General features: G+C 43.0%; 1 protein-coding gene across 1 annotated transcript in view; it reads right to left on the minus strand.

The window, feature by feature from the left end:
- The window catches only part of FBN1 (fibrillin 1), a 232,288-nt gene extending 227,456 nt beyond the window's left edge, over nucleotides 1–4,832 (minus strand). Inside the window, exon 1 of the mRNA XM_059372774.1 lies at nucleotides 4,557–4,832. Within this exon, the coding sequence (XP_059228757.1) occupies nucleotides 4,557–4,720 (164 nt within the window). The 5' untranslated portion in view covers nucleotides 4,721–4,832. The remainder of the gene's footprint in view (nucleotides 1–4,556) is intronic.
- Between the last annotated feature and the right edge of the window lie 11,119 nt (nucleotides 4,833–15,951).

Consider the following 15,951-nt stretch of genomic DNA (forward strand, 5'->3'; position numbering starts at 1 on the left):
TTGGTAAACAATCTCTGTCTAAAATGCTAAAAAGTCAGTCATATAAATAAATATTTTGTCTGCATCTTCTCAATTAAAAAGTGCAATTTCTAAAAACTTCTATTTAACAATACCTTGGGGGGAGTGGGGGTCAGAAAGGGAAACCTGGGTAGCTCAGGCAGTAAAGCGTCTGCCTTTGGCTCAGGTCATGATCTTGGGGTCCTGAGGTCTAGCGCTGCCTTAAGCTCTCTGCTCAACTAGGACTGTGCTTCTCCCTCTCCCTCTGCCCCCTTTCCCACTCACTCAAACATGATCGTGGGCTTTCTCTCTCTCTAATAAATAAAAAAAAAAAAACTTTTTTAAAAAGACTATCTTTTTTTAAAATGATATTGCAATATTTTAGCCTAATCTTTTCACTAAATACAAAAACAAACCATACCACTGCAGGAGTCCTTTCCCTATATTTAATTATTAACCTACCTGACTTTAGATGAAGTCTTTTAAGTCCTCTTTGTAAAATAAATGGACTTCATAAACTCTACAGAACTTTTTCTGCATTCCTTGTTAGAGTTCTTTATTTTAATAACAGACTTCTGTGTAATTAATCCCTTGGAGTTTGCCATCACATAACCTACCCTATGTACAAACGGTTCCATGTGTATTTTTCCGGTAACAAGACCTCTGGAAAAAATAAACAAATAAACAAAGACCAAAAAGAAAATCATACACAAAGTCACAAATTGTGTGACATATACCCCATCTCTCATACACTTATAAACCAAGCAACAAGGATAGAGAGTCTCAGTCTACCTTATCAGGGATTTGAGGAAAAGGGGTTTCACTCTGAAGAATTTTTTCCCTGTGACAGGAAACTGTAATACTTCCTTATTTGAGGGCTAAGACAATAAGGCAATTTCAAATAAATGGTTCCTAACTACTGCTATTCAAGTAAAGCTGTGTATTTTTTTAATTGAATTATCTCCCACACTTTTTGCCTAATCACAGAAGTTAAGAATTCAGCTGAGAAAAACTCCTGTGAACTGAAATTTGAACAATAAAACTAGGATTTTATTATTTCTCATAAAGTCATTTCACATAGGTTAAGCAGTGTCTGGTCAAAGGAAAACTACTATACATTTATTATTTGAAAACATTTTTGAGACTTGCAAAATTCTCATTTCAAAATAGAGAAAAAAATGCAATTTTTGCAGAGTGAATGGGGACCACACTCATTCCATAAAAGAAGGATTTCCTGTAAAAACAGAAATTGGCAATTTAGTCTAAGAAAACACAGTGAAAGCTGGAAAGAAACTTGAGGATGCTTAAATCTCCACTGTGGAACAACTTCTGTTGCCCAGTGGGAAGGAAACAACAACAACAACAAAAGCCACCTGCAACATGAGGAGAGAAGACAACAAGCTAGGGCTGTACTCCCGGAGAAGGAAAAATGAAGCAGGTCCCTAGTCTGTGAACCAGGGGTGCTGATGGGAAAGGAATATATGTCCCAAGAAGAATACCAAGGCAGACTCTGCAGTCACCTGTCATATCAGAGAAAGACAAGAAGACAGTATTTGTGGAAGAGATGAGAACAGGGCATGGCGGACACTGGTGATTTTAGAGCACCTTTTAACTAGAGGAAATATTAGTGAGGTGCTGAAAGTTGCTGCCACCAACTGGGCATCAGGCAGACTTGGGGTTACAAATCACTTTCACTTCATAAACTGTGCATTTCCATCAAAATGGTAAACAGGCTTTACTGTCGTCAAAGAGGTTAGTTTTGAAGGTGGTAATATCTTAACTAGCAAAAATAGAAATTTTAAGCAATAACTGGAAAAATTTTACACACAACCACTTTTCCTGATGATTTATACAGCAGAGCATGGTTAAAAGACTTCTTCATGTGAGACTATAATAGCAATAAGCAGAGGGAATGCCTTTTAAATGCTGTTCAAATCCAAAAGCAGAATTGGTACTTGGTTTAAAATCTATGGGAAAACCTTTTATGCAGAGATTCTACTTTTATTAATTTGTGCCACACATAAATTTGCACATCTATACAAATAGGTGTGCAGAATTGGGGAAGAGGGGAAAAATTAATATAATCAAGAGAGCCATCATTAGGAAACAATTTTAGCCATGTTATGGGATTCTGTACACCAAGAGGATGCACAAAGTACATCCATTTGAATTAACAGATGGATGCACAAAAGGTATACGGAAGTGAGCAAGGTTTAGAACAGTATATACAATATAGTATTATGTAATTAATATGTAATTAAATAGGTTACATGCTATACATATACATAAACATGTGTATGTATATATTATGTATATATATTTGTATACAAATACAGATGCCTACAATAGGTCTACAAAAATATACATGAAAATGGTGTCTGAGAGGTAAGAGGGACATTTTTTTAATTGTATATCCTTTTAAATATTATTTTTTACTTCTCCAAATACACACACACATATATATATGTCCTTATAGATAACATGAGAATTCTAAAAATAAAAACCTTTATATTAGGAAGATTCATTTTTCTATTAGTATATGATATATTATACTGTAAATGTTAATTATAATTATTTTTTAATCTTTATATATGTAAATTCTTATAGATCATGTGAGAGCGAGGCATACTCATAATTACTATCTACTAACAACACCTTTTTAGGAAGGCTTTGTGAATCATTTGCAATAGCATAACATCTATGTCAGTGACCAAAACCTGCAAGGCCCACAGAGAGGTATTTCCCTATAATCATAAAAGAGTAAAACCCAAGAGAAAGAACTGCTGGTGTGAGTAAAACTAGGGACATTCTGTTAAGCGACAAAGTCAAGCTTAGTTTCTGTTTTCACACTGAGTTGGTGCCTCCGGAAGAAACAGCGCTGGTTGGTGACAGCACATAGAGATGAGACAAATGTCTGGAGGGGCCTAACATCTCTCTGCAGATTTTCATCCCCAAAATTAAGCCCCACCTCCTCTCTTTCTACAGGAGCAATGCCATCAAACTTAGCTATTAAGATAATATATATAGCAGAAATATATACATTTTAAGGAAGAATGCTAGACTAACTCTGGTCCTTTGAAGAACATATGAAAATCAGAGTTTCAGTCCATATGTTGAACTTGCTTGCATGGGCCCTACACACAGCAATGAATGTCTGCTGCTTCATCAGAATCAGGCTTAACATGATAAGCAAATTTCCTTTCCAACACTGTTGGAGTCCTGGACTTATTTTCCACAAAGGCCAAAATGGAACTAAATTAATCATAACTATTTCCTGGGGTCAGAAAACCATGTATATTTTACCACAGCCCAACCGCGTGGCCCTGACCATCACTTTGTCCCTCCATGGTCTAGACCAAGATTCAAAAACAGGTTCATTCAGTTTACTGCACTTTTTCTTCCTGTGCCTGGGCCATACAAACACAAATTTTACTCCCTATATAGTTAAAACAGCCCATAACAAAAAGGAATAAAGGAAATGTTCAGCCACAGAATCAGATAGGACATCATCGACTGGTGATTCAGGATCTTATGATCGAGCTACAGAACTTCTCAAAAGGAGCAACAATGAGAATGAAAAGAACTTAATAAAAACCTCTGTGTCTGCATACTGTCTGGGCTCATCTAACAGACTCCTCCAAGGACATAAAATGGATCATTTACAGTTGAGCCTTCTGCTTCTAGGGAGGCCTAAATTTAAACAATCTCACAAAAACAAATTTTTCTTTCCTTCTGAACAATTTTAAGGAAAATGTTTGCCCACCCTTCTTCAATTCAGAGAACTGACAGTCCTTATACAGTCAACCTGCCTAATTTAAATATTTCCTGCTGAAACATTTCCTGTAATAGCCAGTGAAATGCTCAATTGCATGTACATAACACATAAACCACTGGTTAAAAACATCCCTCTAAGGCCCGCCACAGAAGCATCAGTGCCCCAATGAAATGAAGAGCCCCCTTACAACCCAAAAGATCACAAGTTCTCGAAAAATTTGCCCTGCTCTGCCTCCAGGGTAGACATTGGAAAGACAGTATCAACCAGAAAATCCAGTCCCTAATTTTAGTAAGCATAACTCATAGGAGAGCCAACCCTTGAATGTGTCTTCCCTGACTCTGTCACTGGAATTCCTTTCTTTCCTTGCTCCCTTACCAATAGAGCATCTGCAAAGGTGCCCACAAGGCAAGCACTTTCCCCTACACACAACCGGAATTGGTAGGAAGGGAAAGGAACGGGCTTCTCTGTGTCTTTCAGTCGCAGCTCCTCCCCTTCTTCCTCAAAGAACACTTCTCGCCTCCAAAAATCGGCCTCGACAATGGCCCAAGAGTCCTTTTAGTCATGGCATCCCCTCGCAGAAATCTTTAAAGAGCGGAAGCCAAGTGGTTTAGCCTCGAATGGGACGAGAGCTGGACATCCCCTGCACTTCTAAGGTGCCCCCTGGAGATCTTGTCAAGGATCCTTCTGGTGTGGAGAGTCAACCCTGTCAGTTCCCTCGGGATCTTGATACTAGGGAAAAGAGGGAAGTGAGACCCACACCAAAGGAGCTGGCCGGTTCGGTTACCCTTTAAGCGCGTCGTGTCCTCCGCCGCCTCTTCTCTTGGCCCGGCTAGCTCTGGTTTCCTTCACGTTCCCAGCCTCCAAATTGGCGTCCGCCCCATGGCTCGTGTAGGACGCTAAGAGCACGGTAAATCCCAGGACGACCTCCAGCAGCCCTCCTCGCCGCATGATGCCCAGCGGCCGCCGGCTCCCGCCGCCCCTCGCTGTGCCCCGGGCTCGATCCGCGGCCACCGCTGCGCCCTGGAGCGCGCCGCGCCGCTGGAGTCCCGATCTGCCGCCGCCCGTCCCCCGGGCCGGGCTCCTCCCGCCTTCTCCAGGCGCTGCTTCCACTTCAGGCGGCCCCTGCCAGCTGCAACAGACAAATCGCCGAGGCAGGGGAGACGTTCAGGGCATGGGGATGCTGAAGCTTGGGGTCCCCATTCCCGAGCCCAGCCCGAACGCCGCCTGAGCGTGGCGCAGTTACTTTGGGTAAGTGAAGACCGTTTGGTCCACGGCTGGCCAAAAAGCCCAGGCCCCCGCCTGCCTTGGTTGCAGCCAACCTCTCGGCCTCCCAGACACTGCCTGAAAAGCGCGCCGCAGAGTACCCATGTCCCGAGCAGTTCTAAACCCCAGGGCCAGTTCGCTGAGTTTGTTTTTGGTTTGTTTTTTTTTTTTTTAATGGCACAAAACGCGCGCGATGCGCGCTAGAACGCCCCAGCTTCCCTGACTGTCCTTTCCGCGAAGCCGCGGCGCTGGAAGCCCGCTGCGCCGTCCCCGGCCGGCTCCGGGCGCTGCCACCGCCCCCCGCGCATCTGACCCGGAGCCCAGCACCGGGAGCCCCGGGCCAGGAAGCTGTCAGGCAGGGGAGGGCCAGCGCCAGCTGTGGACGTTCCGGGACAGCCCCTCACCCAGTCCCTGTCCCTGCCCTGCACGCGGCGCAAACGCAAAAGCCTCTGTGGCTGCAGCTCCAGCCCCGGTGGCCGCCCGACCCCTGAGGGGACCCTGGCTGCACCCACTGGAAAAGCGGCGCCTGCGGCTCCCGAGGTGGCGGCGGCTGTTCCTCGGTCCCGGCTGCGGCAGCCGCTGCCCCACTCCTCCCGCAGCTGCCCCAGCTGTGGCCGCCTCTCCGCCCGTGGCACCCACAGTCTCTGCCGCGACTCCCGCGGCCCCCTCCTTTCCCCACCTCTTCAAGTATCGTCTGCGCAGCGGTTTCTCGCGAGAGAAATACTTTTTTAAAAAAAAGAAAGAAAAAGAAAATGACACCCCCTCCTACATCCCCCTCATCGCCACCCCACCCCTCGGCCCCATCCATCCTCCCTTTCCACTCCCCTTTGCCAGCCACCGCCTCGGCGCAGGGGCCTCCCTCGCTCACAGGATTAGCGCAGTTGGGAGGAGGCAGAGGTGATCAGGTTCTGTCCGGCCTAGGATTTTTCGTTTGGGGGTGAGGAGCTGGGGGAATGGGAAAAAGTGGAGTAGCGGTTTAGCTCTCTCCGCCGCTGGGAGGTCTAGACCCGAGATTAGCCTCTCCCGTGATCTGGGAAGCAAGGCGGGCGCAGAAAGCTGTGCCACCTGCACCAAGAATGCACGTTGGAGACGGTGGCCACGGAGGCCCCAGCGACCCTCGCGCAAGGGGAGTCGCATCCTGGCTGCCCCTGCCTCCCCGGCTCCGCCTCACTGCGACTCTCCCGCCCGGCACCGAGCGGAGACCGGAGTCCTGGAGGCTGGGGCAGGGCGCATCGCGGGCGGCGGCACCCGTAGCTGCAGGGGCTGGTGTGTGGTGGTGAAAGGGGTCTCCACCACTGCCACTTGCCCCCTAAGCATTGGGTGCCCACTCTGAGGCACTGCTCTTCTGAGACTCAGGTCAAGCTACCCAGGAAGATCCAAGATGCTGCAAGTGCCTGAGTGGGATCCTTCTGATTCAGAGGCCTGTGAATGTTAGAAGCTGAGATTTGGGATGGGGGTGAAGGGATGGTCCTCCTGGCCAGCCTACAGCTAACTAAGATTGGGCTTCTTTTAGACAGTCCTAGTTCACCTCCCCGACACACACATTCTCTCTCTCTCTCTCTGCCTCTCCAGGACAAGCAAGGCACAGTGACTTTGGAGAATGAAGTATTTATGGCATCCTTATATGGATAAGGCCCAGTGTTGCCTATATTCTATAAGGAGAGCAGGAAGTCACACCCTGGGCCCTGGCCGCTGGAACTGGAGACCCCAGAAAATCCCCATGCAGCAGCCACAGCTGTCAAGCCAGAAGTAAGAGCTCAGCACAAACAGGAATTCAGTTGAAGGGGGCTTTCCTTACTTGCAATTGTTTGTGCCTAGATAATAGGGTATGGGGACCTGGGCAAGTTACTTAACCTCTTTCCCATCGCCAGATGAAAATAATAATGTTGACCACACCAGTTATCATGGGGATGATGAGCCTGCTGAACAATGACAAGTGAACTTGAAGATGAAAACAGTGAAACTGTCAAAAATATGTGCCCATTTAAGGTCATAGTTCTAGAAGTATGTGGTAGCTTAAGATCTCACCTGTAAAACTCTTAGCAGATCTTTGAGTTGGTGGCTTGGTCACATACATTTGGTTGATATTCATCCAAGATGTAAATTTGCTTAGCACCACCTGTGTACCAGTTTGCTCATGACTGAACCTGGCTCCTTGGTGAGAAAGGCAGATTTTTTTCCTTCACTCGGCAGATAATCTACAGGGAAACTTGACTTGAAAAAAATAATGACCCACTTGTTAAGTGCCAAGAAGAAGGAATACTGGATGCTTGCTTGCTTACTTGATCTAGGTTGTGACTGATCAGGGAAGGCATCTGCCTTCAGCTCAGGTTGTGATCCCAGCATCCTGGGATCGAATCCTGCCTGGAAATCCCTACTCAGCAGGGAGTCTGCTTCTCCCACTGCCTCTTTTCCCACTCATGCTCTCAATTTCTCTCTCACACATAAATAAATAAAATCTTAGAGAGAGAGAGAAAGAAAGAAAAAGTCCAGGATGAAAACGTATGTCTGAACTAAGCTGAGATCCTCACCCAGCTGCCAGCTAAATGTAGCTACAAGTGTGAACCCAGTAGATCAACAGAAGAACTGCCCAGTGAACTCACAGAATAAAGATATTGTTGTAGTTTTAAGACTCTTAATTATTAGGGTGATCTATTATACAAGAATAGGTAACTAATACAAACTTAGGAGGGGGACTATTTCTGTCTCAATTTCAATAGCCAAATAAACTCACATTCCAAAAAGTCAAGAAACTCACTCACATTCACAAAACTAGAGGCAGGGCTAGGTTCTGAACCATGCCTTTGACAACAAGTCAAGGGTACTTTTCATTTCATCAGCACTACCTTGTCCATCTGCCACAAAAATGCCAGTCAAGATGTAGGGTTGATGTAGATAGGAGCCACCCCCAGTATCCATAACAAATGGTATTATGCTACGTAATTCATTCCTTGAACTTCTTTGCAGTCTGAATGTACACTGCATCTTATGTGAGAGCTCTATTTACTCCATGCTACAGTCACGAAGATCTCCCCAGGAAGTGGGGTGATCATAACAGCTGTTCTAGTCAACTTCCCTGCCTCCCTGCTTTAGTTTCCAGTTCCTGCTCACATCCCTTCACAAAGAACAACTCCTTGTACATAGCAGGTGTTCAATGAATAGTTGTTGAATTCACAGTTCTGTTAATTTCCTTTCAAGATGGTGATATGATGGCAATTTATGAACCTCACGCATTCTTCCTCATTACTCTGTGTGTTGAGGAAAGCCTTAAGGCTCACAGCTATTGATGGAGCCCTGCCATGTCACATTGCCTGATTATGTTTTAGATGTTCCATCCTGGGTGGTAATAGGAATGAATGGCTCTGGGCACTGAAAAAGAACTAAAGGTAGAGTTAAGTTGCCTGCTTACTAGCAACAATAATAATAAAGGTAGTAATAAAATAGATAATAAAATCATCAAATTTTCTAATGAAAATAAAAATAATTATCTAATAAAATATTAATAAAAATTAACATGTAAATACATAAATATATGTTATATAAATAAATGAAAAAATAAAAAACAAAGTAAAAATAATTATCTAATAAAAATAGAAATACTATATATGTCCCATTTATTATTATTGTTGTTGTTGTTTAGTTCATGTATTCTTTTAACCGAATTCAGTTGAAAGTCAGTTACAATATGCTAGCCATTGTCAAAAGCTGAGGATATGACTGTGAGGAAGCTGTCATATCTGCCTGTGAGAATCATAAGGTCTAGGGCATTGGAAGAGACCCCTTTAATGACAACTACCATTTCTTAAGACTGGGTTATGCAAGCACTGTGTTCAGTGGGAAGTTAGTAATGTTCTTCCCATTTTACAGTTTGAGAGAGTTTGAGTTTAAGGAAGAGCATTTTAAGGTGACATAAGTAGATATTCCTTTTAAGGAAAAGTTGTATGTGTTTGTGTCTGTATTTATATTCAGGCTCCTAAAAATTCCTCAATGTAAAATTCCGGCTTTGTGAAGGGGAAAAGTGAAAAAAAAAAAAAAAAAAACTTTAAAATGTATGCATGCTAGAGAAGGAATGTGATTTTTTTTTTCATTTTAATTATTTTCAGGGGTTTTATTGTAGAAATATTTGAGCTATTTAAAGAAAATGGCATTTTGGGGTATGTATTTTCCCATAATCCCACCACCCTCACACAATTGTTTTTATTTATTTTTTTTGCTTCCCTCTCTAGCCTGTGTCCATATGGTACAATTTACACAGTCTAACCAAGGTGTGCATGTGTATAGTTTCAGGTCCTGCCAAACAGGGAAGAGAATTTACTCAGGACTGCAGTGTTTAATCTTCACATTTTGCAGAAGTTGTTTCTGGGTGAGGTTTGCCTAGCTGTACTTCTGGCAGAAAGCATGCACAACTGTTAAATTATGTTATTGAAATAACTTTCATTACCTCAATCCCCCAAAGCAAACAGTTCTTCCCCACCCAAAACAAAAGCTCTGCTTCCCAGACTTCATTTCATCTGTGTTAGCCATGAGTTCTGTGATCCACCCTGGTATTCCCTGTCATTTTTTTTTCTCCACCAGACATAACAGATACCAGCCCAACAGCAGAGGAGACTAGAGAAAAGGCCTGGACAACAAGAATGGACATAACGTTTTATCCATCACAAATCAAAAACGCCTTCTTTCTCAGCCCCATTCAATAGCATTTGCCAAACACCAGCTCTGTGCTCCATGCTCTGGTAGACCCAACAGGAGCTACCATGAAGGGTCAGCCCTGGGTCCTCCCAGAAAGATTACACCCTCTCTTGGGAGGGAGACATCAAGTGTCTATAGCAGAGGTCTGCAAACTTTACATAAAATGACAGGCACCAAATATTTTAGGCTTAGTGGGCAGAGAGGCAAAAGAAAGCAAATTTCCACAAAATTTACTGAGAAAAATGAGTATTTATAGGCACTGGATTTAAATATCACGTAATATTCACATGAAACAAAATACTAGTTTCCTTTTGAGTATTTCAACAATTTAGAAGTGCAATAACCATTCTTAGCCTGCAGGCTGTATGAAAATAGCCAGTGGAATGAGATTAGGCCTGTGGTGGTTTGGGCTGTGGTTTGTCAACCCCTGATGAATAAGACAAAAGCAAGCACAGAAAATGGCTGGGGATTAGCCTGCAAAGTGGGCGGCACCAAGACAGAAGTCCAGGGGGGAGGGGGGGGGGGGGGGGGGGGGGGGGGCTTGTCCAGTCAGGAAGACTTAATGGAAGAGATGGGATTTAAGCAGAGCCTTGAAGGGAGGGTAAGATTTGGCTGCCTAAAACAGTCTGGGAGAACATTCCAGCGGAACCGATGAGCATGAGGCAAAGGCACACAGGGAGGAAAGATCATGGGCCAAAGGAGACTATGAGGTGTTTCCCCATCTTTCACTGTGACATATCTCTAGCTCTCCAAGGCTTCTGTGACACGCCCTGGGCCGGGTGCTGATGGAGGGGAGGGGTCCTGGGCTTGTGGGAGGAGGCCTTTAGAGGACCATGATTAATCGTGCTATATGAATATCTATAGTATTCATCAACCAAACCTGTTGGAAACACAGATCCATCGGATTGGTAGTTAAAATTGATAGAGCACTAACTAGACTATTTTTCTTCATCAGGAGACTGTTCAGGTTTCAGTTAGTCACCTATTTGAAGGAATTTCTGCGGACAATTAGTTTTTCTCAGGATCTTAATAATATTCTAATCATACCAGGAAACGTCACATGCCCTAACCCAAATTTTCATGGCCAGTCTCAAAGTTTGAATCGAGTTAGGAATGACAAGTAGCTTTGCTTAGTGGCATTTGTTTTTTCCCGCAGGTTTTTGTTTTTACTTCCAATCTGAATTTTCTCTAAGAAGTTAGTAATGAGTAGCTACTAGTAAGTAGGGAATACCTTAAGAAAAAAATGTTCTTCCTGGCTGACTTTATCTATTCCCATGATTTCACCTCCTGCTCATAAAATGCTACTAACTCCTAGATCTGTATCTCCAGCCCAGATTTTCCCTAGAGTTTCAAATTTAGTTGCCCAAGTTCCTGCTGGGTGTCTCCACCTCATCCTCCCACAGGCTGGGCAGCAGCCTCCAAGATCATCCCCAAAGATCTCCACCTCTTGGCACTTAAGCCCTTGGGTAATCTCCTCCCCTTGAATGTGGGCTAGACCTAATGATTCACTTCTAGGAGCTAAAGGGTGGAAGAAGTGTTGAGATGTCACTTGTGATATCAAGTTGCAGAAAGACTTGGATTCCATCTTGCTTGCCCTTTCTTGCTCTCCTGTTTGCTCATGTTGCTGGAAGCCAGCTGCTGTGTTCTGAGTGGCCCTATGGAGAGGCCCTGTGGCAAGGAACTGGGAGACCCCAACAACCAGTGAAGATCTGAGGCCTTCAGTACGACAGTCCTGGATGAACCCACTTCTGCTAACAACCACGGGTAAGTCTGGAAGCCTCCCACGGAGAACACAACCCCAGCCAATGACTTGACTGCCTGCTGCAAGAGACCTGGAGCCCGAGGCACACAACTAAGCCGTGCCCACAGAGACCCGCAGAGACAGAGATAATAAATGTGTGGTGTTTGCAGCCACTAAATTTTGAGCTAATTCATTCCACAGAAATAGATAACTGACGTATCAGCAAACTCCCTAAACCTGTTCCTTCCCCTAAACTCTATTTCTGTTGCCAGGACTGCCATGTATGCACTCACCTATGCCTACAATGGGCTTGCTAGACATCCTTTATTTGCATTTCTTGCATCTACAAAAGCTCAGATGTTTTGTATGTTCCAATCACAATTGATAGGAGTTAGTAAGCTTAAAATTTGCCTCCTGTGTGTTCCATTTGGAAATCAAGCCATTTGTGCTACATAACATGCTGTAGCAGGAAATTCCTCTATTTCTACATGATTTTCTGCTAGCAACAATATTTGTGACATCATATTAGATAACTTTCCACAGATAATCAACCCCTGGGAAGTATCCAAAGTAATAGAATGGGAGAAAGGAGAGTCTGGGAAACTCTAGAAAATGATGCCTGTAGTGTGAATGTTAACCACACAAATTGGGATGGGACAAGCATGGGATTAGAAGACACATGTGGGTCCTGGTCTGGGCTTCACTCCGAATCTGCCGCATACTTGGCAACTTGCTTTACCCCTGGGAGCCTCAGTTTCCTCTTCAAGAAAATGAGGGGGTTAAATTTCAGTGGAAAGCAGAGCCCATGGGTGTGTTGCTTTAAGATGAACTGAGGAGTCTGTCAGACTTCAGATTCCTGCCCCTAATATTCACACTATACTGATTCAGGAGGTCTGAGATATGGCCTAGGAATCTGTATTTCTAAAGTGACCAGCTCCCTGAAATATATCCAGGTATAGAAATCCTTAATTTTACCCTCTCAAAGGAAATTCACAATTCTATAATCGTGCTATAATTGCCAGTTTGTGTTTTACGCCAGTTTTACTTCGCATGGACTTTCTAAACATGCAAAATTTAAAAATGTGCAACCTCTCTGGAAAACAGCATGGAGGTTCCTCAAAATGTTGAAAATAGAACTGCCCTATGACCCAGCAATTGCACTATTGGGCATTTACCCTAAAGATACAAACGTAGTGATCCAAAGGGGCACGTGTACTCGAATATTTATAGCAGCGATGTCCACAATAGCCAAACTATGGAAAGAACCTAGATGTCCATCAACAGATGAATGGATCAAGAAGATGTGGTATATATACACAATGGAATACTATGCAGCCATCAAAAGAAATGAAATCTTGCCATTTGTGACAACATGGATGGAACTAGAGCGTATCATGCTTAGCGAAATAAGTCAAGCGGAGAAAGACAACTATCATATGATCTCCCTGATATGAGGAAGTGGTGATGCAACATGGGGGTTTAAGTGGGTACGAGAAGAATAAATGAAACAAGATGGGATTGGGAGGGAGACAAACCATAAGTGACTCTTAATCTCACAAAACAAACTGAGGGTTGCTGGGGGAAGGGGGTTTGGGAGAAGGGGGTGGTATTATGGACATTGGGGAGGGTATGTGTTTTGGTGAGTGCTGTGAAGTGTGTAAACCTGGTGATTCACAGACCTGTACCCCTGGGGATAAAAATATATGTTTATAAAAATGTATAGAATGATTTTGCATGTGTGCTTATATGCATAAAAGGGTTCTATGCACAATTTCCAAGGTGTGTGGGGTGGCGGTTTCCCCACAACACCAAGGAGCAGTTCATGGACACCAGCAAGGTGTCCCACAATTCAACTCAGTTCCAACACTATCTACTGGAGATGGCATCATATTTCTAGGGCTAAGGACTCAGTCTCATGAGATTCCCTCCACTTGAGACACCAATCACATGCCCATTTTGTTATCTGTGCTTCTGACCAACCAACTACAGACTGGATGTTCCAACAGCCTCCTTCTTGGGTTACAGGTTAAGGGCTCACTCCTGTAAGACTGCCTCCTCGTCCTCAGGTGCCAGTCGCAAGTCCAGGTTTGTCCTCTGTACTTCTGACCAAATGGCTATAAATCAGACATTCCCATTACCCTCCTTGAGTTTAATTAATTAGTGAGCTCATAACTCAGAGAAACATTCTACTTACTAGATGATAACTTTGTTACAAAAACAGATAACCTGTGAACAGCCAGATGGAAGAGATACAGAGGACAGGGGGGTGGAGTTCCTATGCTATTTCAGAGTACACCATTCTCGCTAAATATAAACACGTTCACCAGTCTGGAAGCTCTCCAAATCCTTTCCATTTTTTTGTGTTTTTATGGAAGCTTCACTGCATAAGCATGATTGATTAATTAATTGGCTATGGGTGATTGATTCAATCTCCAGCCCATTTCCTCTCCCCCAGGAATCAGTGGTTGGAACTCACATTTCTATCCCTCTATTCATGGTTGGTTCTGCTGGCAAGGAGTCCCCATCCTTAGGGGATTTCCAAAAGTCTTCTCATTAACATAAACCCAGTTGTGGTGGAAAGGTACCTGTTATGAATAACAAGACACCCATTTACCTCTTTGCCTCTGAAGCTTTTCAGGAACCGAGGAAGGGACCTAATATTACAACAAAAGATGCTCCCATTGCTCTCATCACTCAGCAAATTCTGAGAGTTTTGGAGGCTGTGATCCAGGAACTGTGGACAAAGACCAAATATATATGAGAAATACATTTTGGTAACCTAACTGACAAAATATATTTTTCCTATAATCATGAAATTCCATTTTATCCCATTTTGTCTTCTTCCAAAACCCTAATGGATCTCCTTGCATAGTGACTGGAACACATCCACCTCATTGGGATACCCATGGGAGACTATGACAAGTCTATTGGAATTCCATGAAGAGAGCCACAAAGGTCCAGGAGTACTAAAGACAAACAGGTTGGCAGGTGGGGGTCTTATATTCACAGTACTGATTGGTATTGCATAGAATAATGAGAAGTAAAAGATATTAGCCCAGAAGAACTTAGAGACTAGATGAGAGTATATGTGTTAGCCCATCTTCTCTGAACCTGAAAGCCAATCTCAACATAGTGCCACATTTCATTTGTTCAAGCTGACACAACAAAATACCATAGACTGGGTGTCTTAGATAATAGACATTTATATCTTGCACTTCTGAAGGCTGACAAGTCCAAGATCAAAGTGCTAGCCCAAGCAGCCATGTGGAAAACAGTTTGGAGGTACCTCAAAACGTTTAAAACAGAATTACTATAAAATCCAGTAAATCTATTACTGGATATTTATCCAAAGAAAACAAAAACACTAATCCAGAAAGATACATGCATCCCCATGTTTATTGCAGCATTATTTGTATTATTTACAATAGCCAAGATATGGAAGCAGCCCAGTGTCTGTTGATAGATAACTGGATAAAGAAGATGTGGTATATGATGCACATATAAATATGTGTATATTTTTGTATAATATGTATATATTTTGTATAAATATGTATATATTTATATAAATACGTACATGAACACAATGGAATATTATTCAGCTATTTAAAAAGGGTGAAATCTTGCCATTTATAACAACATGGATGGATCTGGAGGATAAACTGCTAATTGAAATAAATCAGAGAAAGATATATACCGTATGATTTCACTCACATGCAGAATTTAAGAAACAAAACCAGTGAACAGAGGAAAAAAGAAACAAACAACAACAACAACAACAAAAAACCAGACTCTTAAGTACAGAGTACAAACTGACAGTTGTTAAAAGAGAGGTGAATAGGGAAATGGGTGACATAGGTGACCGGAATAAAAGCACACTTACTCTGATGAGCAATGAGGAATATACAGAACTGCTGAATTACTATATTGTACACTTGATACTAATATAACACTGTATGTTAACTAGACTGGAATTTAAAAAGAAATAAATACATTTTTAAAGCAGTAACCTGTTTAGTTCCTGGTGTAGGAGCAGAAAACTTTCCCTTCTTCTCTTCCAGGTTCTTTGGCTGGTCTAAAAATTAAATTCACATGAGATAGATTAACAGAGAAAAAAAAATAAATTTAATTTTGTATGTATGGGAGCAGCATAAAAAATTGAAACTTGGGCTCCTGGGTGGCTCAGTTGGTTGAGCAATTGCCTTCAGCTCAAGTCATGATCCTGGAGTCCCAGGATCGAGCCCTGCATTGACTCTCTACTCAACAGGGGGTCTGCTTCTCCCTCTGACCTTCTCACTCTCTCTCATTCTCTCTCTCTCTCAAATAAAATCTTTTTAAAAAAAGTATGAAATTCAAAGAAGCAACCAAAGCAGGCAGCTTTTACATCTTTTAGACAAATAATAAATTTGTGAAGAATTGACAAGACAAAGAAGTTTGGACTTGGGATACTAAGTAAGCGAAGAAGCAACAAGGTTTGTTTACACAGTTT

This window comes from Mustela nigripes, chromosome 13 (assembly GCF_022355385.1).
Source record: "Mustela nigripes isolate SB6536 chromosome 13, MUSNIG.SB6536, whole genome shotgun sequence".
Lineage (NCBI taxonomy): Eukaryota > Metazoa > Chordata > Mammalia > Carnivora > Mustelidae > Mustela > Mustela nigripes.